At 47.5% G+C, this 21773-nt stretch overlaps 1 protein-coding gene across 1 annotated transcript in view; it reads left to right on the top strand.

Moving 5' to 3' along the window:
* Nucleotides 1-6606, top strand: part of CDH26 (cadherin 26) — a 45364-nt gene extending 38758 nt beyond the window's left edge. The window contains exons 17-19 of the mRNA XM_081552299.1: nt 1448-1498; nt 3001-3075; nt 4521-6606. Of these exons, the coding sequence (XP_081408425.1) occupies nt 1448-1498; nt 3001-3075; nt 4521-4724 (330 nt within the window). The 3' untranslated portion in view covers nt 4725-6606. The remainder of the gene's footprint in view (nt 1-1447; nt 1499-3000; nt 3076-4520) is intronic.
* Nucleotides 6607-21773: the final 15167 nt, after the last annotated feature.

Genomic DNA, 21773 nt, shown 5'->3' with positions numbered 1-21773 from the left:
GCAGGGAAAGGTGTAGCTTCTTTGTTTTCACCTAGAGGGAAATGTGTTACCTTTGGAGTAAACCAGCGTTTTCCCCTAGGATATAAACGAAACACTACTTTCTCCGTTGAGTGCATCTGACCAAGTACACCTTGTCCTGGGAACTCCAGTGAGTTGCACAGCTTTACTCCTGCTGCTGGGACTTCACTGGTGATGGACAGTGGGTTCCCTTTTAGAAGATTCTGTGATTCTGGTAGAACAAACACATAGTTGTGAAAACCTTCTCATATACCTAACTGTTGTGATTGTTGGTTGTTACTGAGTTGTTATTTGATAGCTCTGATCAAATATGACACCCACAAATAAATACATTTCTCTGTATTCATGTCTGGGCACCAGAGGTCATCTATAAGATTAAGAGCAGTGGCCTTGGCCCTAACCAACTTCCAGTCCAGTGACTCTACACCTCCTGCCAAACTGAGCCATGTCCTTATATACTCCATATACACATTCTAAAACTATAGCTTTGCTTTTTAACAGACTTTTCAGGCTCACACAAAGTTGTAAAAATAGTTCAGAGTTCCTGTGTACTTTCCACACAGCTTTCCCCCAGGATAATAGTCTACATAGTATGTTATCAAAACCAGAAAACTGACTTCGGTATGACACTATTGACACAGGCCTCAAATACAGACCTTATTCGGACTTCACTAGTGTAACTAGCTGTTGGTTTAACAAAAAATTTACTCTTCTAACAAGAGCTAAAATGGGTTCTCATTGGCCAAAGAGTCACTGTTTTCATGACAGAAAGCTTTTAAGAAAGAATTCAAGATCTCTATAATTCATTATTTTTCTCAGGCTAGGTTTGATCCAACATAAAAATGAGTTCTTCTCTTTTGCACAAACATGATTCCATGAATCCTTGAAAGGGCTTGTGCATTAATAGGTGTGTCCCTCTGGCCGTGGAAGGGTCAGCTTCATAGGCATGGAACCCAGTCAGTCCCACAGGCCCCTGTGCTCAGAAGGGACTTGTACTTGGTTAATACTCTCCTGTCACCATCTTGAAACACTTCATACCTGGCAAGGGGCTCACATTTTTTATGCTGGGTCCTTCCAATTATGTAACCAGTCTTGGGTCTTAGGGATGAATGGGCCACATTCACAGACTTTGAGGCCACACTCACAGCACACCGTGAGTCTGATGTGAATTTTGTAGACCCGAAATGGGCTTGAAAATCTCATATTTTCATGTTCCATCCCCACAAAGCAACTATAAAACTCACCCATGGATTTCTGCTAGGAATACCTACACTGCTATCATTAGATACCTTTAGTGCAGAAACAGGAGGCCTTATGGTTACAAGAATTTCTAGTTATGTGTTTGCACCTTTGGGTAATTTATATGAAACCAATAAACAATTCATTGTTTTTACTTTAATTAATTTTTCATTTTTTAAAATAATTTCAGGGTCATGGCGTGTTTCTCGAGCCAAGTGTGAGAAACAAATACTCTACTCCTGTAAGTACTGATGAAGAAGTTACCATTAAAAGAGTTACCTTACTGTCCTGGCAGCCATGGGAAGCCCTGAAAATAGGAAACTGCGAATGGGGAAGGTGGTAAAAATATACCCAACCAACATCCAAATAAGCTGAAAGCAGTGAATGTGGGAAGCAGTGAAAAGAGTGAAAGTGTTAGTCACTCAGTCCTGTCTGACTTTTTGCAACCCTATGGACTGTAGCCCACCAGGCTTCTCTGTCCATGGAATTCTCCAGGCAAGAATACTGGAGTGGGTAGCCGTTCCCTCTCTAGGGGGTCTTCCCAACCCAGGGACCGAACCTGGGTCTCCTGAATTGGCAGGCGGATTCTTCACTGTCTGTACCATGACTTCTAGGGAGCTGCTGCTGCTGCTAAGTCGCTTCCGACTCTGTGCGACCCCATAGACGGCAGCCTACCAGGCTCTGCCATCCCTGGGATTCTCCAGGCAAGAATACTGGAGTGGGTTGCCATTTCCTTCTCCAGGGAATCTTCCCGACCCAGGGATCAAACCTGGGTCTCCCGCATTGCGGGCGGACGCTTTGTCCTCTGAGCCATCAGGGAATGCTCTCATGTCACTCTCCAATTTAAACCCACCTGACAGCTGGCCGTTGTCCTGGGATGGTCTGCAGCTCTGAGACCTGGGATCATCTGGTCTCTCCTGCGCTGTCCTCCGCCTGCAGGTCTGGGCTGCCTCCAACCTCCCAGCCTCTGCTGGCCTTGCTCCTTGGGGACCCTCCTCTGCTCCCGTCCCCAGGGCCTCCTCTTCCTGAGAGGCCCCAGGTGCAGGCAGCTGAGGTGTCTCTTGCACCTTGCACGCTCATCACTATGTTCCTCTCACCTTGAGTGCAGGCCCTGCACCTGCATGAGCCTGAGTGAGGGGCTGCTTGGCCTCATCTTCGCGGGCCTGACTACACGATGCAGGTGGGGCCCTCTGGGGTCCTGGGTGGTCCCCACGTGGGGCATGCTAAGCCCACCTCCTCACGGCTCTACCCTACTCCTCAGCCAGAACCCGAGACCCAGGTCTATGAGAGAGAGAAGGCAACATGGCACCCTGTGCCCACGAGGTGCAGCTGACCTGCCAAGGCAGGAGGAGGGGGATTAGAACCTGGGATGAGCCATGCGTTGTGGGGACAGGTGGTGGGATGAGCTTCCCCATGTGGGGCAGTCAGCCTCTTGCTGATTTTCATTTGTGAACCAGACCCAAACCCTGCTGGCCAGGCTCACCCGGCTTCCTTCTTCCCTGGAAACCAAGGCATGGAGGGTCCATCAGTCCATCAGTCAAAACCAGCAGGGCTGCCCTCTCTCCCTGCACACACAGAGGTGATATCTGTTTAAACTGCCCTTGGCCTGTTGTCCCCTCAAGGAGAGTTGAGACAGTCCTCCACTTGGTGGTGGCCCCTGTGTGCCAGCCAGCAGAGGCCATCAACTGAGGGGAGCTGTGAGCTGACTCCGGCAGGGTTAGGACTCTTTTCTTCACTTTTCAGGTTTGCCTCGATACCGCGGTGCCCAGAGGACCCCTGGAAATGAGAGCAGGAATGATGGTGGAGTTGCTGAGTCAGGTAGGAGGCCCCCAAATCTGCAGATCCTGCATTAGAGGGTCTGGGTGCTCATCGGAGCCTCCTGGGGCCCTGTTTTGTGAGACATGCCTGGGGGCCCCTTCCTCCGGCTGTTAGAGTGGATGAAGATGGGTCATGGCAAGTGAGAACCCTTCTAGTCTAGTCTCTGGTTATCATCACGTGTAGCTTACCCACATTCACATCTGTGTATCTGGCCTCTCCACCCCACACAGCTATGCCCTGTGGATGGAGCGGATGGGGACCAGTTCACCGTCTGACTGGGTTGAAGGAGGCCGCTTCCTGCTGAGGCCAATCCTCCTGTCCCCCAGGCAGGCAGGGAGCCTTCATTAGTGCAAACTTGGAGCTGAGCTGGGTGGTGTGAGAGGAGGGAAAAACAGCAGATTAGAAGGCCCGGTGCTTTCCCTTGTGAGCCTTCTAACCTAGTTGGGGTTTATGATGAATTATTGATCTCACAGGGCTTCTAAACTGCTGAATCAGGGCTGGAAGATTCTGCTGTCACAGGCCTCGGGAGCTTTGAGCACAGACCCCCTGCAGATCCCGGTTTGCTGTGTGCTCACCAGGCCCATCCTTAGTTATCTACTTGGCTGCACTGAGGGGACATGACGGGACTGATGACACCCCGGTCACAGCCCCTAGATTCACCTGTCAGCTGGCTCCCCCCATGCCCCAAGGCATAGGGCCACACGATGACCACAGTCCCTGTAGGTGTGTGATGTAAGATGAAGGTTCCCAGGTATACCTGTGGGCAGCAGGTCTGGGTACCAGTAGACCCAGAGCCAGGAGATGGTATTCCCACTAAATGGAGAGCCTGGAGGGGTCCCCATGAGCCGAGCAAGGTGGACACAGCTGGTTGAGAGCCTGGAGACATGGGGGGAGGGGTCCTTCCCTCTTCCTCCTGCCTCTTTGGGCTCTGAGCTGTCTGACTCTGAACGTCTTCAGGCCCTAGATGAGTTCATTCTCACACGAAATGCTGTGAGCCAGTGATGGCTTAGAAGAGTCTTGTAAACCCATCCCCACCTTGATCTATGAAACAGGCTCAGACGTCCATTAACAGCCTTCTAGGGTATTTGAAGATCAACAGGGGAAAGCCCTTTAACCTCACCCATCCATCCCACAAACATGTATTGGGGATGGTCGTTCAAGGTGACAGCAGGCGTAGGCCCGGGAGGGGAGGTCTCAGGCCTGGGTGAGGGATGAGGCTACCCTGTAAGAGGGCAGAAGGGGTGGGTGGTTTTCTTCCATGTTCCCGTCGTCCTACCCAGGTCAGGGCCACCGTCATTGTCAGAGTTCCCTCCCCGAGATCAGCAGGAGTGTGACGGGGTCTCTCCCCTCAGCTTGGCCGCCTTTTCTGAGTCTGTAGAAAGGCCTGTGATGGGACAAGGCTCATGTGCCATGGCACTCATCTCCTCTCCCTGGTTCCCCTCCAGCAGCTCTGTGGCACCCACGACTCCAAGGGTGATCCTGGCTACCCGCCTCACGTCTACGCAGAGGAGGGCGAGTGTGAGCAAGCAGACAGCCTCAGTTCTCTCACCTTCTCTGAACATGACCTACCGCCTGACTTGCTGGACTCTTTGGGGCCAAAGGCTGCTCCACTAGAAAAAATATATTCTGAGTCAGCTTTTCGTTCCTAAAAAATGCATATTTTGGTGAATTGGAATAATTCACAAGGGGAAATCACTATCCTAGAATGCTTTTTTCTTTTTTTTAAAAAAAATTACTTTCTAGTTCTAACAGAATGAGGGTAAACTGAGTCTGGATTAAATGATTGGACATTCTGGGACATCTTGAACCAAAATAAAACAGCAGGTCATACTTTTTAAAAAATTTGTCAGGCATATTTTCCAGAGAAACTTGAATTTAATTGTGTAATTCCTTGCTTCCACGAGCAGCCCAACTCTGAGAATAAATGAAATATAATCTATAGATTACCCCAATTATTTGGGAACAACAGGTAATACTGGGGAAAACAGATTTTTAAGTGCTTACTTAAATTTCTTTATTATGGTTCTGCTTCAGTTTAAGTGAAAAACAATAGGGTAATATTTTGTAGAATATTTGCAATTAGTATTTTTAAAAATATATTAATCCCATTGCACTTTTTGAGTAGATAAATAGATAAAATTTATTACCATAAGAGAAATAATTAAAACTTAAAACTTTATGAATGGTAAATATTAAGCAAACCTGACATAATTTAACTTGCATAGGAGCCTTTGAGTGACTAAATTCTGATTAAATTCTATTTTTATACAACAACACAAACTTTAATTGATTTTTACATGTCCACTTAACCACTAGTGTAAACTGTGGGTGAGGTGATAATATCCTTTATCTAAAATAAAAAAAATGTAAATAGTAGGACATGTGTCCTATATATACTCAGTTTTCTTGGCTGTGTAATAGATAAGAAACTGGTTAAGCAAAATTTTAAAAGATACCAGGACACTTTAATGTATATATTAGATATCTAAAAGCCTATGGCAAATTCTAAAAAATTTATATAATTAATGAGCATAGTCTTTTGTGCACACCCTCCTGAATTCGAGCCCAACTCTTTGTGATCCTGTGAACTGTAACCCACCAGGCTTCTCTGTCCATGGGATTTCCCAGGCAAGAATACTGGTGTGGGTTTCCATGACTTCTTCCAGGGGATCTTCCTGACCCAGAGATCAAACCTGTGTCTCTTACATCTCCAGCACTGGCTGGCAAGTTCTTTATCACTAGTGCCACCGGGGAAGCCCCAAGTTTTAGCTGATGCAGAGTTAAAACTTTTCTTTCTAAAGAAGCTGTGGAAATACTGAAAGAGATCACAAGAATTAGTACATAGTTATTTCATGTACAACCTAGTGCTTTGGGTAACTGAAAAAGAATAAAACCATCTCCAAAGGATTGGAAAGTCTAAAACTGACTCACAGTTATGTAGAAGAGCTGTGCTAATTCTGGAATGATTCTGAGGAGAGTCTACGATGTTTTTCTGGGGAATTCAGGATAATAGTCCTATCTTAGAACAGTATACTCCTTGAGTCTGAATGGTTGGTGAGGGTCAGTAGGAAGTCATTGGACCTTCCTGGATCTGAGGCAAGGGACAGAAAACTATGGCCGTGGGGAACATCTGGCCCACTATCTGTTTTTGTAAATAAAGTTTTATTGGTACACAGCTGTGCTCATATGTTATTTAAGGGCCATCCATGACCACTTTGTGCTGCCATAGCAGTGCTGAGTAATCATGATGGAGATATATGGCTCACAAAGCCCAACACATTTAGTTCCTGGCCTTTTAAAGAAAACAAGAACGCTGAGCCCCTTGTCTAAGGCATTCTTCTTAGGAACTCCACATCTCATCTAACATTTAAATATATCCATGAAAACTGAAAAGTGAAAGTGTTAGTTGCTCAGTTGCTTCCGACTCTTTGCAACACCATGAACTGTAACCTGCCAGGCTCCTCTGTCCATGGAATTCTCCAGGCAAGAATATTGGAGTGGGTGGCCATTTCCTTCTCCAGAGGATCTTCCCAACCCAGGGATTGAACCCAGGTCTCCTGCATTGCAGGAAGATTCTTTACCTCCTGAGCCATCAGTGAAGCCCAAATATATCTATACTCTGTGTTAAAATCAAATACGTTGCTGTAAAATTCTGACAGGTTTTAGATAAATTTGCTTTTGGCTGTAGGTAACTTGACTCCTTTACTAATGGTTATGAAATCTTGGCAGTTGTGCCTGTTAGTGCATTCTTATATTATGAGGCTCTCTCCCACTAATTGTTTTCAAAAGTAATAAAATACTCATGAAAAATTCAAGAACGTGGAATTGAACAATTAGCAAGAACAAAATGTTATATTTTGTAGATATTTAATTAGACATTTATTAATTTTGATTTTGCTGTTTGCTTTGTGTATTCTGAATCCTGTATATATGTTTTTGTAGGTCTCGAGCCTTTGGGGTGTATTGTCCAGTGGAGACACTGGCCCTGTTGGCATGTTTATGAAGCACACCTGGCATAATGCTTTGACTTTCCCCTTTAGATTCCAGTCTATATTATATATTATCACCTGCCCCAGCTGACGTCTGCAGGGAACATTCGTGAATATTGGCTGGTTCTCCCCACAGATTGATTCCCAGGTCTATCTCCATGCTTTAAAAGGTTTCCATTAGAAACAGCCTCACCAGGAAGTTTTGGGGAAAAAAATGTTAGCCTCCAGTGGGATTTATGTACACTCGTGAATGAAACCAAGTCTTACTAATGGCAATGAAGAAGGCAATAAAACAGAAATAGTAAATATTTTCTTAGAAAACGTGATTTTTTTAAGAACATTAGCCTCCAAATTACTTAGCAATCCAAATATAGCTGCCGTCTCATAAGTTAAATATTTATTTTGCATTTCATCAATTTTAGGTTTCCATTTCCATTTACAGTCTCATTGGCTTTATGGAGTTTTTCATCAAGGGAGTTTGTTTTTCTTACTTTTCTAATTTACTGAGCACAGAAGCTATCTTGGTTGTTAAAAGTTTCCCAGCTGAAACACTGACCCAGGAAATCTTATCTTATGTCCTTGTTAAGTAGGCATAGCAACAGTCCCCTGAAAGGTGGCATGTGGGCAGAAGACGGCAGACCTCATGTGGTTGTTGTCTTCTCTGAAATGTGTGTGTTAGAGGCCAGATAAATCTGCTGTCAGGAGAAGGAGGAGGAGGAGAAAGAATGCTGGAGCTATAAAGACAGGAAAGACTGATCCTTTCACTTTCCCAGCACGAGGTCACTGGTACTGGAATGTGACAAGAATTTGCGGCTGCAGCATAATAGCTTCAGTATCTGTTACCTCTCCTTCCTCAATAAAAGACCCAGAATGTGTGGCCATCCAGAATGGGAATGACATTTCCCATCCTCCCTTGCAGCCAGTGTGGCCATGTGACTACATTCCAGTCAATGGAAGGCAACTTCCAGGAAGTGTCCTGGAAGGATAGAGATGTAGACTCATCTCTTCCCTCTCTTCTCTTTCTACTGGTTGGAATGAGGAGATGATGACTGTCCAGGGGCAGCCGCCCTGGACATTGTCATTAGCTGATGCGTGGTGCACTGACAGGATAGAAGGGGTGGAGGTCTCTAACACAGGGAGCCCTACTGGGCCCATCCCAGGACCACGTTACTCTGGACTCAAATGAAGGAGAATTAAATACATTTTGTTCAAGCCACTGCTGTTTTGGATTTTCTGTCACTCAAGGCCACGTGTACTTTTAAGTGTTGTGAAATATAGGAGCAGGATAAGCGAGCTGTAAATAGAAGACTCAAACTTGGGGCATGGGCTTGTAGCCGCATCTGGGGGCAGGGATTCAGGCAGTGGGTCTGGAGGACACACCTGTCCCATATCGTGCAGAAACAAAGCATTTACTAACAACTCTCATCTGTTGTTTTTTGGAAAGCAGCCCTTGGGCTTCCCTGGTGGCTTAGATGGTAAAGAATCTGCCTGCAATGCAGGAGAGGGGCTTAATCCCTGGGTCAGGAAGATCCTTTGGAGAAGGGAATAGCAATCCACTGCAATATTCTTGCCTGGAGAATTCCATGGACAGAGGAGCCTGGCGGGCTACAGTATACGGGGACACAAAAAGTCAGATATGACCGAGTGATTAACACTTTCACTTTCCTTGTTCTGAAAAAGGATTGAGGAAGAAAGTTGTGGGAGAAACTCATACTGTAAAAATGCATTAGAGCAAAGTCCCACAGGAGAGATGGACATGGGCGACTGCTGGCCAGGGCTGGAGTGGCATGAAATGTAGGCAGCTGTGCTAATGGAGACAGTCTCGCCTGCAGCCTGCAATCTAAGTTGACTGAGAGCTGGGTAATTTGGAGCCTTGCAGGGCTGAAAAAGCAACTGCTGTGTCTCTCAAATGACATCAGTCATTGGAATGGTTTTGTGCAAAGCAGTACACTTAGTGGAAAATAAAACAAGTGCCCCGTCCCACCAATCTGTGAGCCTGGGGGCAAGAGTCTCTCTAAGGATGTTGCCTTCCTACCCAGGGCCATCGTTTCTGGTGACTTGATGTGGGTGGTGCCATGTACCAAGGGACGGAAGGTGTAGGCAGAGAGAGAGAGCGAGCTTGGAGGCCAATGAGGAAGGTCAGGCACTCCAGGGTTATAAACTATGTCTCAACAAAGACAGCCCATTGGAAACAAATAGATCAGAAATCTTTATGTTTTTGAAAAAGTGCTTTGCTTAAGAAACCACAGCCTGGTCTGAAAAAACCTGTGATTGTTCAACTCCAGAGCAATCCCTGAAAACAAGGAGCAAACTGTGAAAACCATGCAGGTCCCAGAAGGGGCATCCCCTGGGGTACCCATCCCAGCCCAGTGCAGGGGAGGCAGCAGCCGGGACGCAGGTGGGGCCAGGCATGGTGATGCTGCCAAGGGGTTGTAGCTGTTCCTGCTTCCCCAGGTTTGCTCCTGCGTGTGGGTCACTGGTGACGCTGTTCAGTATTTTGCTTTTGTCCAAATGGCCGCATCCTCCTGTTCATACTCATCGACCTTATGTTCGGTGTGCTGAGACCAGGAACTTATGATCTAGTTTGTAGGTTGTGAAATCATGAAGAACCTCGTCCATATCTGTTGGAGAGGATGCTGCTCTGTCTGGGATCCTGGATTGGGAGCCAGGTGCAGAAATTGGCTGGGGCCTTGTAGCTGGTTCCCTTGGGGGATGCAGGGGAGGGCATTCTGTGTGTGGAGAAAGGGTGAGCACAGATAGGTGGGTGCCCAAGGGTGGGTGGCAGCAGAAACTACTATCCCCCATCCCCACTGTCCCTTCTGTCCCTCTTTCCCAAGTCTGAGTGAGGGCAATGGCTTCCCAAAATGACAATGACGTTTCCCAGCCCTCCTTGAACTCGATGTGACCAGGTGACCACGTTCTGGCCAACAGACCTCACACCGCAGCAGCATGTCTCAGTGGAGGCTGAGGTGGAGGAGAGCAGGGAGTGTCTTTCCAGCCCTCTCTCCTCCCTGCTGGCGGGAATGTGGCCATGAAGGAAGGCTGCTGGGGACCTTGGGAATGGCGACTTCCCAGTGGGGAATGACGTGTTAGAAGAAGCCTCACCCTTCACCTTGGAGACCACGAGGGCCTGAATCACCTCACTTTCGTGAGAAAAAAAATACATTTGTCTCTGTTTACTGGGGGTTTGTGTTCTGTCATTCACAGCCAAACTTAGTACTGATTAATGCAGGTTATATGACCTACAAAGCAAACCAATAAATAGAAAAAACATTGACATAGCAAAATATGTGTGTCATACTTCAGAGTAATTACCTTGTTTACTTTTCTTCATTGAACAGATTTTTTTCCATTTTGTTCAAATATTTGTACAGTGAAGGTTTCATTCGTTGTGTTGCATGACTTACTATAGTTCTAAAACTCTCCAAAATGGCTGTTGCTCCCCTGTGACAAGATTATTTGTAATATTCTTTTTTTCTGGCCACACAGTACTTTTTGAGCTTGGGATTTGACTTTTGGAAAGTGCCAGAAGTCATTCAGGGCCTTGCTGGGTAAGCAGGTGGGGAATTAGTCTGAGTGACAGCTCTGTGGGCTGAAAGTGAGGTGAAGGGGGCTGGGGTTCAGAACCTGGGAAATGTTTGGGCATCACCATGCAGCTGGCCCAGGTGAGCGGAGAGTGCTCATTTGACATCTGTATTCCCCATATGTCTGTTTAAAAACAATCAATTCTATAGTCATTGCCTTGTGAGATCCCCTGGAGAAGGGAATGACTACCCGCTTCAGTATTCTTGCCTGGAGGATCCCATGAACAGAGGAGCCTGGCGGGCTATTGTCCATGGGGTCGCAAAGAATTGGACACGACTAGGTGACTAACACTGTCACTTTTTCACTTTCACTTTGTGCTGTTCACAACCAGGCTCCTAGGATTCTGAGGCTAAGTGGATTCACATACCTGGGGAGGTGGTGTTACCAGGACACTTGTTTTAAGAAAAAGGTAATTTCCTGAGGATGCTATGTCTGCCAATCAGGAAAATCCACATAGAAATCTGAACCCGTGAAGGAGCCTTCACCAGGGAAAGATCACTGGGCAGTTCCCGGGTTTTAGGAACGATCTTGTCCACTGCTCATGGTTTCCAGATGCTGCAGTTTCCATTAATTGATCATTTATAAAACTAACTGAGGGGGAAAAAGAGTGACTTTGTTGTTATTCTTTTTCCCATCATCCTAATGAACCACCTCCGAGAGTTGAAATTCACTCTATATTTTGCTGTCTCCTTGGGGAGAAACCCAGCTTAATGAAGCTGGAGTCAGAGGCCACTGAGAGCTCTAGGGGGCTGTACTTTAAAGGCATGTCCCACAGGCCAGGGGTCCCAATTAGGGCGATTTTGTTTCAGGGGCCCTGGGCGATGTCTGGAGACAGAGTAGTTGTTACAACTCAGGGAAGGGTGCTCCTGGAATGGGCGGGGGGGCGGGGGGGTAGAGGCTAGGGATCCTGCTAAACATCCCACAGGACACAGGATGGTGCCCACAACAGAGAATGAGCCAGTCAAGAAGGCCAGTAGTGCCAAGGGTGGAAAACCCCGCCATAGACCCATGCGGACCCACTCTGAGATGCCATTCAGATGGCAGGAAGCTAATGACCTCTTTTAAAAGAACGTCCCCCCTCAGATGAGCTGAGACAGATAAGCTGTGCAGTCAATCGTGTATCTCAGGGGTCCCTCTGGGCCAAGGCTGCCTCCCTCCCATTACTTACCCTGGTTGACACTGCCCTGTCATCAAAATGCTCTTAAGCCACTTCCTGCAGGGACTGAAAACAGAATAAAGATAATTAGACAGGAGCTGCTTGCCCCTGACCAAACAAACCCGGAGTAGACAGAATTCATATGTGAAATGCTTTCAACTCAGCAAAATGAGCTCATCGTGCCAGGTACCATGTTTAACAGGAAGTTGATGTGGAATCTGTAGTGTTTACGGAGACCAGAGCCAGGCACAGCCCACAGCAGACCATGTGGTCTGAAAAGGGGTCCAGCTCTGCCTCTCCTTTGCTGGAATCTTCCCTAGTCTGTGCATCAGTGTCTATTTGTAAGACTGAGGTTCCATTTTGATGGATGGTTTTCCCACCTCAGCTCCCCAGAGTCTCAGCATTTTCAAGGACATCAATGTGACCCAGAATCAACTATAGCAGAGGAACTTTGGTATGTTGGTATTGTAGGAATCTGTCTGTAGGACTGTCTTTCCAACACATCTCTTCACCCTTCTTCTGGGAAAGCATATATGGGAATTCCTTTGGGCAGTCCTCTTTCTTCATCCCCTGCTCACATGGGTTCTAGAGGTAGATTGTGAATGACCTAAGTTAGTTAGGATCACAACCATAATTGGCTCAGAGATGAGCATATCAGCCAATCTGAGGCAATGAGAGTCAGGCCCAGGAGTTCTACTCAAGACTTTGGGTAGGGTTGGAACCTGAGTGGGTGTGAGTGCAGGGGCAGTGGCAGCCATTTTGCAACCATGAGGAGAAGCTGTGGCGCTTCGAGGGCCAATGACACCATATCAGGCAGCATGGAGGGGAGCTGACAAAAGAGAAGGACAGAGGCTGACCCCTAATAATGGCTAATTTCATTTTTCTGGTCCTGCACCAACTTGTGATGCCACAACCCCCTGGACAATTATCTGTACCAATTAGCTTACCTCTGTGCTTGATTTCGGTTTTTAGAAACAAGCCTGAGTAAGAAAATTCCATTTAATGAACTGACTTGCTTCAAAAGTTTTAACTGGGAGTCAAACTTTCCCAGAAACCCCTCCTCATGAGCTGCTCCCCCTGCTTTGAGTGGCTTAGAGGGGCTGCATTGTTGAGATGGGCCACAGCTGGATAGGGGCTGCAGCAGAACAGTTATGAGGAAATGATGAAACCAAGACTAGCAGAGCCTGTAAGATGAAAACACTGGGCTTTGACCCAAATGCCCAATTTCAAGAAAGTTCTTCCTTGCCATCAAGGTCTGAGTCTATGTGTTTGTGCATGTAATGGATTTCTCCTCCTTAAAAAGATTCAGTTATGGATTCATGCATCTAAGATTGATACTTGGGGGTTAACTGAATTTAATTAGTTATTTGTAATACTTCCTTAGGTTCTTTAGATGAAAGGAGGGTGATATTCATGAAATTCTGTTTGTAATTTCCATAGCAGTTGATATTCTTCTGTTGCATTTTTTGCACAGCTTTGCAGGATATGCAGGTTTCTTTGGAAGACAGGTTGAGGGAGAGCAGGAACGGGACAAGGTGAGCAGCTACAGGACTCCTGCCCCTACTCCGGGCTTCTCTGGGTGTTTATTAGAGGCCACGTGGCCAGCACTGTCTTTGTGTTTTCACTTTCTAGATCTGCCTTTTTGAAGTTTTTATCTCCTACTTTGGAAGCTTATTAACTTAATCCATCACATGACTTGTAAATCAAGACCCAACAGGCAGCTGTCTGCTTCTCTTAGCTTTTAATAATTTCAGTGACATTGACTGTAAGACTTGACACATTCTATAAGTCAGTTTTTAAACATGGAGCAAAGACTGAGTTGTTTCTCAAAAACCAAACAGGCTAAGAATAATTTTAAAATGATGAAGTAACTGTAATTATTAAAATGCCACCATAAAGGCCTGGGCTTTGCAATAAATGGGAGAAGTTGGAATGAGAAATTAACCCTGAAATTAATCTCTGTGTGCAGTCAGGGAAGTTAAAGCAAGCAGCTTGAACAGATAAATCCACAAGTGAACTTAACCTAACAAAGCTTTATTTCTCATTTTGACAAAGGCCAGTACAGGTACAATTTGGACTTCCAAGTTTGCTGCAGTGGAGAAAAGATGAAGAAACACAGTGGCTCTTTAATCCTTTTGGCTAGAAGTGGTCCCTTGGCCACAAGTGATTTTCACTGGGAGATGGAGAGGAACACATGGATATTGAAAGCACGTTACCCCTCTACCACCATGAGATGGATTTCTATTCCTGTGTCTGTTAGTCAGGAACTAAACTTGAGACTCTGATTGAGATGGTAGAATTATGGAGAACTCGAATGTAACCCTAACAAAAGAATCATGTTTCCAACCCTGGTGTCCCACAGGGGATGAAAACACTATATATATTAATAGAAGACATATTGTAGGTGTTTAGAACATCTGCTGTGGTTTGGGAGGAAGCCAGGGCTTGGCACCAAGTCCATCATTCACCTCCTGCCTGATTAAGTTTATTCAACACTTTGAGCCCCTGTTGCTTGGTCTGTAAAGTGAGGAAAACAATAGTCCTTCTCTTACAGGTTTTCAAGAAATCACTGATATCACCATCATTGGCATTACCATCTTCATCATCACCATCTCCACCATCATCACCATCACCTCCATCATCACCATCACCTCCACCATCACCATCATTATCACCACCATCATCATCACTACTATCACCATCACCATCACCACCACCACCATCACCACCACCGTTATCATAAATAACATTAACAAACTTGGATTTTTAGGGTCCTGAACAGATTAGTTATTATTTGGGCAGCACACTCCCATGGAATGGTCTCCAAATACTACTATCTACCGCATATGGCCATAGCTCCAGAGAGAACTCCACTGCCAGTTTAAGCAGTGGTGCATCAGGTATGAGGGTGATGGGAAAATGTGAGTGGACTTGGGGACTTTGCATCTGTGGGACCCTCTACAGGCTCAGTGGCCACTGAGCTGCTGAGCACTGTCCCTGTGAAGAAACAGCCTAGTTCTGAAACAGGAAAACGCTCTGAGAGCTTGCACAAACACAGGTTCTGGATCCGACTTAGGAAGTCTGGCTACAGGTCTGGGGACCTGCCAAATGGTGATAATAGTGATGCCAATGATTTCTCAGACACCTGTAGGAGCTCTTAAATAGGCTGTGGAATGTTGTTTAAGCTCAGTCCGTATGCAGACTGCATGCATTCCACAAATATTTACTGAGCACTGATTAAGTGCCAGGCCTGTGTTAAACGTTTGCCCACATTATTTCTCACATTCTGTTATCAACCTCACTTTGTAGATGACAGTGGTAGACTTGGGGAAAACAAGTAACTCACCCCAGGCCACACAGCTTGGAAGTGAATAAGGAGGGGAGCTGAGTCCAGAGCTTGTACTCCTCATCACTCCTTAACAGAAAGGGGTCTTTTCCAGGAGCCACCAGAGCACAAAGCGCAATAGATAATAAAACTGTCAGGCCACCTCAGGGCTGAGGAGAAGGTAGCAGAGGGGTGAACGTCTATTCTCTGAGGTTAGTACCTTGGAAATGGATTCCTAGAGGAGGTGTCAATTATTCAGGAGGGCAAGAGGTGTGTGTGTTTATGTGTGTGTGTGTGTGTGTGTATTTGTGTGTGTGTGTGTGTGTGTATTTGTGTGTGTGTGTGTGTGTGTGTGTGTGTGTGTGTGTGTGAAAGAGAGAGAGGGGTGGGGAAAGAAAGTGAGAACACGGCAGAGGAAATAACTTGTACAAAGGCCTGGCAATAAATAATTTTACCTGGGTGAAAAAAGGGGGCTACAGTGCAGGGATGTTTTCAGTGTGATTTCTTCTCCACTGGTTTATTACTGCTTATCAGAGGTACACAGAAGAGTTTCTTTTTTTTTTTACAAATTTTAATAAAAGTTCCTTTTAAGCATGGGAGAAAATAAATAATAGCATGTCAAACCCATGATATTATATATAGTAGTGCTTGGAATGTTGCTAAAGTTAAGACACAGGTTAAGAAAGGGCTTCCCTGGTGGTTCAGATGATAAAGAATTTGATCCTTGGGTTGGGAAGATACCCTGGAGAAGGGAGTAGCAACCCACTCCGGTATTCTTGCCTGAAAAATTCCATGAACAGAGGAGCCTGGTGAGCTACAGTCCATGGGGTTGCAAAAGAGTTGGGCATGACTTAGCAACTAATACTTTCACTTAAGAAAGTGCATCGGGATAAATGCCATTATGGAGGGTGAAAGGGATAGTATAGACGGTGAAGGTGGGGAGCCCAGGGGAGCTGAAGATTCAGGAACCTGGGTCCGAGGATGTCTCCATTCTGTCCAGGTTGGACACCTTGCTCTTGGAGTTTGTCTGAGTGTGAGTGGCTCTTTTGTCAATAATGCCACATTCTTTCAAGTGGGGGAAATGGTGTCCCAGTGCTGTTAACTATGAAGGGATGATGTGTTACAGGCATTAAGGCCAAAGTCTGTCCTGACACTGGTCAGGAAGAGCTGTATGCTCTGGGGAAAGGGTTAAGAAGGAAGCCATGGGAACCAGTCAGCCCAGAGCAGGGACTCACAGTTCAGGAATGTTCTCTGGTCCCACCCTGACAACAGCCTCAGAGCCGGGGCCATCACACAATTGGCTAAAAATACCTTGGTCCTGGGCTGAGGGCTTACATTTAGAGAACTGCTCTCCAGAGGCAGCCTGGGGAGAGCTGATATAACCCAGGGTCAGCAGGCAGGCCTTCTGGCTGCAAAGGTCAGCCAGCCCTGGATGCTCGCACTTGGCTTCTGCCAGGATGGCCTTAGCACTGAGGCTCAAGCGAAATGCCACTTTCGGCGCCTTTGCGTAAGAGATTTGCAGAACTCTGTAACCCAGTCCTCTCTCTGCTTGACTGTCTTTACAGCAAAACTTTACTGGGAAGGTTTGCAAAGGAACACCTTGAAAGGAAGCATACATGCTATGCTAAGTTACTTTAGTCATGTCTGACTCTTTGTGACCCCAAAGACTGTAGCCCACCAGGCTCCTCTGTCCATGGGATTCTTGGGGCAAGAATACTGGAGTGGGTTGCCACGCCCTCCTCCAGGAGATCTTCCCGACCCAGGGATCAAACATCTGGGATCTTACAACTCCTGCATTGGCAGGTGGCTTTTTACCCCTAGCACTGCCTGGGAAGCCCAAGGGGCAGGGCTTTTACCCCATAGCACTTCAGAAATGCTCCCCCATGTCTCTGGGCAGCTGCATCTCAAATTCCTGCAAGTACAAGTGGAACTCACAGGGACGTGGGTGCTAGCATTATGCTTTCAGGTCTCGGCCTCTGAGGAGGAACAGACGTGGACAGGAAATGAATCAGTTCACTTGGGGAGGGGCTGTGGGCAGGAAAGTTGTTCAGCTCTTGCTGCTGACCAGCCTGGACAGGGGGTGGAGGAGCTGATTAATGCCCTAACTATGAACAAGGAAGACGCTCCACTGAGAAGCCACACAAACAGGCAGGACTGTTGTGTAACTAATTTATGAGCACAGGCCATCTCTTCAAGCAGACACTAAGTTTCCAGGGGCAGAATCGGGTGGAGTGGCTCTTAATAGTATAATTCACCGCAGCTGCTTTAATTGAGCCCCTAGTACGTGCCAGGCCCAAAGTTCTTCTCCCTGTTGTTTAGTCACTAAGTGGTGTCTTACTCTTTGCTACCCCATGGATTGGAGCCCACCAGGTTCCTCTGTCTATGGGATTTCCCAGGAAAAAACACTGGAGCGGGTTGCCATTTCCTCCTCCAGGGGATCTTCCCAGTCCAGGGATTGTACCCGCATCTCCTGGATTGAACCACTGAACCACTGGGGAAGCCCACATCTCCCTGTACCATCGTGATGAATCCTCATGGCAAGTGCACTGGGCTGGACCCTCTGCTCACTGGGGTCCTGTGGGCTGCCTACATGACACTGCTAGTCATGGGAGAGTGGGGATTGACCTCGAGTCCTCCAACACTCTACTGATCTGCCCAGGCTGATGTTCCCAGGGCTGGGCAGGCAGGGAGCCCTTGTTCAGTGCACTGAGGGATCTCATGGGCTGTGATTAACTAGGCCAGGTCATGATCCTAGCATTGGTTATTTTTGAAGGCAGGATTTGGCCAGGATCCTGAGGCTGAAATAGAAGGTGCACTTTTGATCCCTGGTGGGGTGTTCTGCTGGGTTCCTGGTGACCTTTGTCCTAGATCAGAAGTCTCGGACACAGACTAGAGCAGCGGTTTTCAAAGTGGGGTGCCTCTAGGCCAGCAGCAATATCATGACCCAAGAACTCCTTAAAGTGCATGTTCTCAGGCCCAGCCTCAGACCTACAGGCTCAGGTGATGCCAGTGTTGCGTGTATTAGTGAGCCCTCCCCAGGGATCTGATGCTGAGCTGTCTAAGGAGGATGGCCTGGGGAGATGACTGGTCCCCCTCACGTCCTTCCCTGTGGTCCCTGAGAACCTCTGTAATGACAGGCAGTGTAGAGGTAGGTCCCTACAAGGAGACCCTGATGGCGAGTTGCCCCTCTTGGGAAGGGCTGAGGGCTGGTGCCAGGCCCCTGGTGTGTGCAGGCAGTGAAAAGTACTGGCCTGGCTGGGCGGCTATTTCAGGACAGGGCCCTAGTGAAGGGCAACCTAGTAAGTCACAGAAAGCATGCTTCTCCCCTATGGCTGCTCCAAAGTGGCCAGGTCTGCTGCAAGGGGGCTTTCTGGGACATAGGTGAACAGGGAATTCAGGGATCCCATTGTGCTCCCCAGCATCTCAAATGCACAGAGAGATCTGAGCTCAAGGCTGAACGTTAGCCTCTGATTTGGACTTTGTTTCCACTAGGAAGACAGGTTGTTCAACTAATGCGCATTTCAGCTTCGGAGGAAATACCCAGCCGTTCAGGATCTGCTGTTCGTTTGCAAAGTTTCCCTGTCCAATACATCATTCGTTTGCAGAGATGCCACTAACTAATAATTCAAAGTGGATAAGCTTCATTCAACCACGATTAAAGAACTATAGCATGCTTTTCTGAATGCCGGCAGCGAAATTTGCTTCCACCATCCATCTTTACTTTGATTAAACTGTCCTTAACTAATAATTCCAGGTGGAAGGATTTTAAATCAAGCATGGGGCTGGAGGGATCAGGGCAAATTCTCAATAACCGTGAAGACATTTATTGCAAACAGTCTTCAGATGGGTGATATTCATCTAGGTCCTAAGAGTGGGTGATACTTCCTGGGAAGACTTTGCAGAATGTGGGCCATTCACACTCATTGCATAAGAGTTGGGCCACGAGGGGCAGCCTTCACATGCTGTGTTCTCGGATGGACGGCCAAGTTCTGGGAGTGCCCCTTCAGCCTGTCTCGCCCACGCCTGGCCTGGAATATTATACCCCAGTCACACTGAGATTCTCCTGGCTTCCTCCCTCTTGCCTGCAGGTGCCAGCTGAGGTGGCCTGGCCAGCACCCAGGCCGCGGGTGTGTTCTCCTCTGGCCCCCGGGCTCCTCACACAACTCCCTTGCATGGCGCTGGGGAAGCGCAGTCACCTCCTGGCTTGTCTGCCTTCTGTTTGGCCACAGGCAAGCCTTCCGGGGGCAAGTGCTGTCTTACCCTCTTCTGTTACACTGCACGGCACCTGGTGCAAGCTGGATGCTTCAGCAGTGAGAGCTGAAGTAACAGCTGAGTGACAAAGCCCCTTGCTGGTTCATGTGGAGACAGATGGCCTCAGGACACACGGTACCAATGGATGGAATGTGCCAGAACGTCCTGGGGAGCTTATTAGAAATGCAGAACCCTGGGTGCCATCCCAGGCCTGCAGCACCTGTGTCTGCATTTCAGTAAGTGTCTGAGATTCCCCCGGTGATACGTGTGCATATTAGAGCGGGATAACCACTAATGCCCACTATCATCGGGCAAAACGTGTTATGTTTAAGTACATGTCTGTGACGGAGTCCATGGCTTTCACTTGATTCTCATGTCAACCTGTGACCCCCAGAATTTAATTGTGGCCTCAGGACCATCGAGTACAGGGCCGTGTTGATAAACAGTTGTGCTTCCTTGATCAAATCCTGTGAACTATTTGGAATAAGATTTATTACAGGGCCTGTGTGTTCTCAGATGGATGGTGAGGTTATGAAGTGATGATGAAGTTACGTGGTGATGAAGGCGGTGATGGAGACTCCGGAAGGCTGTATGCCTTCACGCTGGGTGTTTGGCCCAAAGTTCTTAGGGGTCAGCAGGGCAGGGCACACAGCAAGGGGTGGGGTGGGGTGAGACTGGAGCCCACAGGATGGACTAGAACCTGCTTCAGTCTCATAGCACCCCCAAATCGACAACATGCGTGATTTGCTGGCCACCTTCACACATTACTGGTCACGCACCTGGCCCAGGATTCACTGGAGCCAGAGGAGCTGCTGGTCCTCTTGCTGCCCCGGGACAATTGGCAGTGACAGGCAGGAGCTTCCACAAGGCCTGGCCCATCAGAGCCCATTTCACGCCATGTCACGTCTGCCTTCTAAACTGCCCAGACATTTCTTTCCTGGCCATCCCTGACCTGGAACACAGAGTCAAGGGAATGTGGGAGATGTAGGTTACAACATGTCAAGATAAGGACCCACACCTCACCAGCCACATCCCACTGGGTCCAAAGCTTAACACACACTCGAGTTTTATTTCTACTTTGGGGACAGACTTTAAAGTCATGTTTGATAGCAGAAGAGAGAGGAAACAAATTACCCCTACTGGTTTCTGAAGTCCCACCAAACCCACGAGGAATTCAGACACCAAAGGGAAAGTGGTTTTAGAATTTAGCACATTTTGATTATCTGCCAAGAAGGTCAACGTAGAGGATGACAGATTTGTGACCAAGATCAAGGGGATTAGCAGCTTCTTGGGCAGCCTTCCAAAAAAAAAAACGGCTGGCCCGGGGTCATCCAAACTGCTCCCAGCATGGAAGCAGAGAGCCACAGAGATCTACTCTGAGAGGAAACAGGACCAGGAGAAGGTCCTGCTTGAAAATTGCACATAAATTGTGCTGGCTGCATTGCCAAGTGGAAGGAAAATTCACTGCCAGAGAAACAGTGGGGCTTATTTGTCACAAGAGGCAAAGTGCAGGGCATTGCTTAGGATGAGGACATCTCCTCCACATTATTCTGAATAGTAAGATAAACATGAGTCCATGTTCCGATTAGAAATGTTTTTCACACTCAGGGATGGAAATGTTCCCCATTGTAGTTTACACTTCCTGGTCCTCTGAGCAGTGGCCCCTAATGCAATTCTTTTGGGAGGCCCCCCCAAAATTGGGAGGCCCAGAGAAGGGTTTGAGGCAGGGCATGGGGCACAGGGAAGCGGGGTGAGAGGACTTGGGAGAACAGGACCCTGTATGGGGGGCAGGGAAGAGCAGTTCGGGGCTCCTGTGACGGGATGAGGCCGGCTCACCAACCCGTATCCTCTGAGTTTCGTTTCCAGTTGTTGTCTGTATTTTGCTATCACTTGCCTTTATCATACAGCTCCTCCTCTGAGGCATGCGTGGGTGCGTGCTCAGTTGTGTTCGACACTTTGAGACCCCATGGACTGTAGCCCGCTAGGCTCCTCTGTCCATGGAATTCTCCAGGCAAGAATACTAGGGTGGGTTGTCATTTCCTTCTCCAGGGGATCTTCCTGACCCAGGGATGGAACAGGCATCTCTTGCGTCTCCTGCATAGGCAGGCGGATTCTTTTACCACTGAGCCACCAGGGAAGCCCTACTCAGAAGCATTGTGCAATCTTATGCCCACTAACTGCACGAGCCTTGGTGGGGTCATATACTGGGGAAAGGAAAAGAGGGCATGTTCAGGTTTGAGACAGAATGCAGCAGTGCATGCACCCCAACTATGACAAAGATGAGACATAAGGGGTCCTGGACAGAAGTAAGAGGAAGGGTTCGGTGACTGTCAGAAAGGATATGCCCTCCTCCCTGATTTCCTAGAATCCTTAGAAGTATTCTGGGGAGGAC

This window comes from Giraffa tippelskirchi, chromosome 13 (genome assembly GCF_054371585.1).
Source record: "Giraffa tippelskirchi isolate mGirTip1 chromosome 13, T2T-mGirTip1v1.2.pri, whole genome shotgun sequence".
Classification (NCBI taxonomy): Eukaryota; Metazoa; Chordata; class Mammalia; order Artiodactyla; family Giraffidae; genus Giraffa; species Giraffa tippelskirchi.
The sequence above is the reverse complement of the archived record's forward strand: the minus strand, read 5'-3'. Positions and strand labels throughout refer to the sequence as shown.